We start from the raw sequence: 6,611 nt of genomic DNA, 5'->3' as shown, positions 1-6,611 counted from the left end.
GTGTATTATAAAGGTTAAGGAAGAGTAAAGTTAAAATAGAAGCCCTGGTCTACTTCTCTTATTAAGCATAAATTCTAGAATTAGGAAAAGTTCGTTTATATTTAGACTAAGATTTACCTTATAATACTAACGATTTATATTTAGGTTCTACCTAAAAGTTAAGTCTAACCTAACTGAGGCCCTTTATTAGTGTGTGGCCGATACGCTTAAAATATACCTTAAATAGCGCGTAAAGAATTCACAAATTAAGAAGGAAAGCGCGATTAAGGCGTACTAGAGACGAATTCTGTGCAAATTTATAGATATAGTAGGCTATAGTATAAATAATAGCGCAGAACTTGATATACAAGATATAGGGCGATCTTTAACCTTTAAAAAAAAAACTTAGCTAATTTGTTATAGTGGATTCTAACCTACTTAACGCTAATATACGAGCTAAATACGTTGGAGAAAGAAAAGCATGTAATATATATATAAGACTTATATGTAATTATTAATGCCCATTAGATAATAGACGTAAAGCCTTACTATAGTCGTTTTTAAGTGCAAATGGGAGCAATCCTCCTCCTCTCTAGTGCCACGGCAATAAGACCCTAAGCTCTTATTAAAAGTTTAAGCGTAAGAGGCTCTAATAAAGCGCTTTTATATAAACATATTATAATCCTAAAAGTTCGCGATGCAAAAAACTTTAATTAAACTATAACTGTCGCCCTCGTAAGTCTTATATATATTAAGAATTCTAAAGGTATAGGTAGACGGTATATAGTAACGCCGATTAAAGACGGCGCGAATGGCGCTAATAGACCTATAGTAAGAGGTTTATTTTCTATCTTAAAAACATCCTAGCTTTTTATATTCTATCCTATCTTATAAGCCTTGCTATTACGGATAATATATTTTAACGCCATTATACTTTACTAGAAGAGATTTTTAAACTCGAAATCCTAGTAAATAAAGAGAGTCTTAAAGTGAAGTTTAAGAAGCAGATGGAGGAATAACCTATCTTTTAAGATATTAAGATAATGGCTAGTTATAGGGGAGTATTAGACACCAAAGCATTCCCTTACTAGAAATGCCGCGATCACTATATATAGTTAGGCTGAGTAGCCGGGTTTAAATAATCGCTTAAACTTTACTAGCTATAATAAGCGTTTAGAAGAAAATTAAATAGTAAGTATCTGATTTAATATAAGTATATCTATTAACTAACCTTTCTAGCCACCCTTACTCTAGAAGAGCGAAATCAGATAATAGGTCATTACGGCAATACCTACTAACGGTTTTATTTACTTAATTTAATTAAGCGCGATTTCCAGTTAATCTACTTTAGGACTCTATTATAGGACGACCTTATCTAATATACCGCACGGATAGGGATTTTAAGAAACGAGCGGGCCCCTATAGGTCTAACTAATAAGTAAAAGCTTAAATTCTAGTTAAAACTTAATTAATACCCTAATATTTTACAGCTTTATAAGAAACGAGAGCGATATAAACAAAAGATTAGGAGCCGAGGATATTACCCTATTAATGCCGTAAAGGGAACGAAACTATACAACCGTTACGATAAAGCCAGACGTAAACTTTATAGTATTACAAACGTTCTATATAAACAAAAAGAGGACTAGGTTATTCTTAATTTTTATAATATTATCGACGATTATAATATTAAAAGACAGCTTAGTAGTAGTATTAGGACGGACATTCCCACCCGTTTAGCTATATAGTATAAATTTCGTAAACATGCTGCTATTGCTAAACTGCTGTCTTAGCCGCTAAACGAGCTTAAAGAAGGGTACGCTATAAAACTCCGTATAAAGTTTATCCGTAATCTTGTTAAGTATTATAATTAATAAGAGAGCTAGTAGAATGGGATCCTAAGTAAGGCTATCGGACTTTAACTTAGGTCTAAAGTAGACTAAAGTGTAGTAGGCGTAAAAAGAGGTGTAAGTAACACTAATACTAGTACCCATTAATAGGCAAAGCGGCAGAAAGAATATATTAGCTTAGACTCGCCTTTCTAAAAAAACCCGGATAAGATGTAGAGCGCGGTCCCAATTAAGGAAGAGGGTATTAAGATAATACAGCTGCCGCATCCTATGACGTTTACTAATCTTATTTGCCTTATCTATATTGGCAATAACTAACTCTTAACGCTAAGGCAGACCCGCCTATTTGTAAAGAAGGATACACTATAAAAGCATCTTAATAATTATGTTATAGAAGGAGTGTTTAGGTAAAGGTTCTGCTATAAGTATCCTTATTATTTAGAGTGGATTAAAGGACTTAAGTATTTTAAAAATCACGCAGCCCTTATGCATGGCGTATAGTATCTAATTAAGAGGCACCGCTAGGTAAGTTGCCTTACTTATACGAGAATCCTATACTAACCCTCTAGTACTAATAGAAAGGCATATAACTGGTAAATTTAGAACTATACGTTCCTTATATATAGGACCTTTTCCTAGTCATTTCTCGCTTATCTTATTATTCTTTACTACTTTTTATTTTATTTTAGTCTATTATTATCCAATCCTATTCTAGTATTTAGTAGAATAAATATAATAACTAGGATTTTATAATTCGTCCAGGGGGGCAAGGGGTAATAGGTGAGGGTAAAAGTGAGGGTAAGGTAAAGGATAAGATAAAGGGTAAGGTAAGGGGTAAGGGGTAAAGGGTAAGGGGTAAGGGGTAAGGAGTAAAGGGTGAAGTAAGGAGAGGCTAATAGGAGATAGATAATATAGTTGCTATACAATATCTAACAGATCGACTATGGACGAGATATACATTTGAATTTCTTAGATCAACCTAAACAATATAATGACTTCCTACCTAAGCCGATCTCCTAAGCTATATATCTTTACTTATATATAACGCTCACACCTTTTACAACAAAGTATATAAGGGTAATTAGGGTTAGATAGATAACTGCTATCCTTAATATAATATATAAACTCGGCTTTATAACTAATATTATAACAGGTCCTAGTCGTGCAGAGGGTATTAAGACAGTTATTAATGTTTTTACTTTTGCGCTCAGCCGCGACATACCTTACCTCGGCGGATTAAAGTAGTAATTCTATTTATTATAGCTAAGATTAGACAGCTTAAAGTTTTAGCATAAAATTTTCCTCTATATCCTTAGATGCGGTAATCGCTGTCCGTATAATACTAATAGCAAAATTGCTTATAACGTCTAGCTCTACGAAGTCCCTAAGTTTAACAAGCTCTTTAATATACTTAGCCGCTATTAAGGTAATTATATTATATAATGCTAAGTCGCCTATTACATCAGGATTTTTTTTATGGCAGGTTGTTGCGGTTTGCCGCAAATTGCCGTAAACTGTACGATCGCGGCGGTCGTATATGGTTGTTAGCGATTTGTATAAACCGCGCATTTCGCAATAAGTTTATAGCGTCTACTAGCAAATTGTAGTAAAATGCTTAACTACTAAACTAATGCTAGCATTTTGCTACCCTATAATTATATAGCGCGCAAACTATATAAACTATATAAACTATACAAACTATACGAACTGTATAAACTGTATAAACTGTATAAACTATACAAACTGTATAAACTATACAAATTGTAACTATATAAATTATTATTATATTATATAGTAACTAAATTATTACATATTTCCATAGATTGCTATAATATACTTTTAAATATATTTATATTATAGCTATATAAAATATAAAGCTATCTACCTACCTATCTACCTGCCTGCCTACCTACCTACCTACTTACCTACCTATCTACCTACCTGTCTGTCTGTCTGTCTATCTGTCTATCTATCTATACCTACCTATTTATACCTACCTATCTATACCTATTTGTCTATACCTACCTATCTATACCTACCTATCTATGCCTACCTATCTATGCCTATCTATCTATACCTACCTGTCTATGCCTACCTATCTATGCCTACCTACCTATCTATACCTACCTACCTATGCCTACCTATTTATATTACCTTAATTTAATCGATTAATCGAATCGTTTATAGTATTCGCTGGCTAGTTATTTAAACGGTTATTATATGGCTCTAGCGACGGTTGCCTAGCTCTGGCGACGGTTATCTAGCTCTAGCGACGGTTATCTAGCTCTAGCTCCAGCCGTCTAGCGATAATAACGGTCGTTTAGCTCTGGCCGATTATCTAATAATAGCAACGGTCGTCTAGCTCTAACGACAGTCATCTAGCTATAGCGACGGTCATCTAGCTCTGGCTCCGGCCGTCTGGCTTTAGCAACGGTTATCTAGCTCTGGCGACGGTTATCTAGCTCTAGCGACGGTCGTCTGGCTCTAGCGACGGTCATCTAGCTCTGGCGATGGCCGTCTGGCGATAGCGACGGTCGTCTAGCTCTGGCGACGGTCGTCTGGCGATGATGACGGTCGTCTAGCTCTAACCAGTTATCTGGCGATAGCGACGGTCGTCTAGCTCTGACGACGGTCGTCTAGCTGTGGCGACGGTTATCTAGCTCTGGCTCCGGCCATCTAGCTCTGGCGACGGTCGTCTAGCTCTGGCGACGGTCATCTGGCTCTAGCAACGGTTGTCTGGCAATAACAACAGTCGTCTAGCTCTAACGACGGTTATCTGGCTCTGGCGACGGTCGTCTAGCTCTAATAACGGTCGTCTAGCTCTAATAACGGTCGTCTAGCTCTAACGACGGTCGTCTAGCTCTAGAGACGGTCATCTGGCTCTGGCTCCGGCTGTCTGGCTCTAGCAACGGTCGTCTAGCTCTAGCAACGGTCGTCTAGCGATGGCGACGGTCGTCCGCCGGCCGTCGTTCCGGTGTCTCCTTAGGTAGGGAGGATGTAAGGAAAGAAGGGTAAAAAATAAGGTGGCTACCTAGGTGTATATAGGGGGTATACTTAGCAGAGGCATGTATAGAGGCTATTAGGAATATAGCGGGGACCTAATAGTAATATGTCGCACGCATATATAAAGGCTTTGTGTATAGCTTTGTGTAGAGCCTCTATACGTAGAGCTTCGCGTAGAGCCTTATATAGAGCCTTATGCAGAGCCTCTATATATAGAGCTTTGTATAGAGCTTTATAAAGCTTTATATAGAGCTTCGTATAAAGCTTTGTACAGAGCCTTATATAGAGCCTCTATATATAGAGCTTTATATAGAGCCTTATGTAGAGCCTTATATAAAGCTTCGTATAGAGCTTTATATAGAGCTTTATACAGAGCTTTATGTAAAGCTTCGTGCAGAGCTTTGTATAGAGCTTTATATAGAGCTTTGTACAGAGCTTTATATAGAGCTTTATATAGAGCTTCGTATAGAGTCTTATACAGAGCCTTTATACATAAAGCTTTATATAGAGCCTTGTGTAAAGCCTTGTACAAAGCTTCGTATAGAGCTTCGTATAGAGTTTTATATAGAGCTTCGTATAAAGCTTTATACAGAGCTTCGTGTAAAGCCTTATATAGAGCCTCTATACGCAGAGCTTTATATAGAGTCTTGTGTAGAGCCTTATATAAAGCTTTATGTAAAGCTTTACACAGAGCTTTGTATAGAGCTTTGTATAGAGCTTTGCGTAAAGCCTTATATAGAGCCTCTATACGCAGAGCTTCGTATAGAGCCTTATATAGAGCCTTATATAAAGCTTCGTATAGAGCTTTATATAGAGCTTTATATAGAGCTTTATACAGAGCTTTGTGTAGAGCTTTGTGTAGGGCTTTGTATAGAGCCTCGTGCAGAGCCTTTATACGTAGAGCTTTATATAAAGCCTTATATAGAGCCTCGTGCAAAGCTTTATATAGAGCTTCGTATAGAGCTTTATATAGAGCTTCGTATAGAGCTTCGTGTAGAGCTTCGTGTAGAGCTTTATATAGAGCCTTATGCAGAGCCTTTATACGTAGAGCTTTGTGTAAAGCCCCGTGCAGAGCTTTATACAGAGCTTTTATAGTATTTTTGTTGCAGCTAAAAATTAGGGTTTAGCAATTTACGGCGATTTACACGAGTAGCCTGTGTGTTTATAGTAAATCGCTACAAATCGCCGCAAATTGCCAAAATTGCGACTTACGCAGGTTTTGCAGACCCCGATTTTCGCTTGCGACAACGTGCCCAAAATTTTTTTTCCTGACGTAGGCTAAAGACATCCTTAATAATATTAGGAAACCCATCTATAGACTAGCTGGTTCCTAGAATATATTAGATTTTTATATTTATAAGCTCTTTTAGCTATAGTATATTATAGTAATCGGTAATTATATTAATATAGACGTGACGAAGTATAATATAGGCCGTCGTCAGCCGTATTATTATGTCTTTATTATCGCCACCGCTATTATCTAGTTTAGATAGCAATAAGGCATCGGCGTTGTCGATATTAGATCCTTGCTCCTCCTTGCCATTCTTATAGTCCCTCTTATACATAAATTAGATTATCCTCTTAACGGTGCCGGAATCGAACTCGTTAATATTTATAATATTAGTCGCCGCCTCCTACCCGTTAGTTAGTTAGTTAGGGTTAATTCTACTAGATATTTAGTTAGCTTTTACCTAAAAGCCTCCATTATAGGTAGCTGTAAGTATAGAAGATTGGGTGCATATAATCGCTTTATAGACTTTAAACTCCAGCCCCTGGTAT

At 36.7% G+C, this 6,611-nt stretch overlaps 1 protein-coding gene across 1 annotated transcript; it reads left to right on the top strand.

Moving 5' to 3' along the window:
- Positions 1–1,454: 1,454 nt before the first annotated feature.
- On the top strand, positions 1,455–1,628 carry K441DRAFT_530960 (uncharacterized protein; the record flags this gene model as incomplete). The annotated part of the gene is made up of 1 exon (XM_067642191.1): positions 1,455–1,628. A coding segment is annotated over one exon (174 nt), but the record flags the coding sequence as incomplete, so codon positions are not given.
- Positions 1,629–6,611: the final 4,983 nt, after the last annotated feature.

This window comes from Cenococcum geophilum (assembly GCF_001692895.1).
Source record: "Cenococcum geophilum 1.58 unplaced genomic scaffold K441scaffold_1, whole genome shotgun sequence".
Taxonomy (NCBI): Eukaryota; Fungi; Ascomycota; class Dothideomycetes; order Gloniales; family Gloniaceae; genus Cenococcum; species Cenococcum geophilum.
The sequence above is the reverse complement of the archived record's forward strand: the minus strand, read 5'-3'. Positions and strand labels throughout refer to the sequence as shown.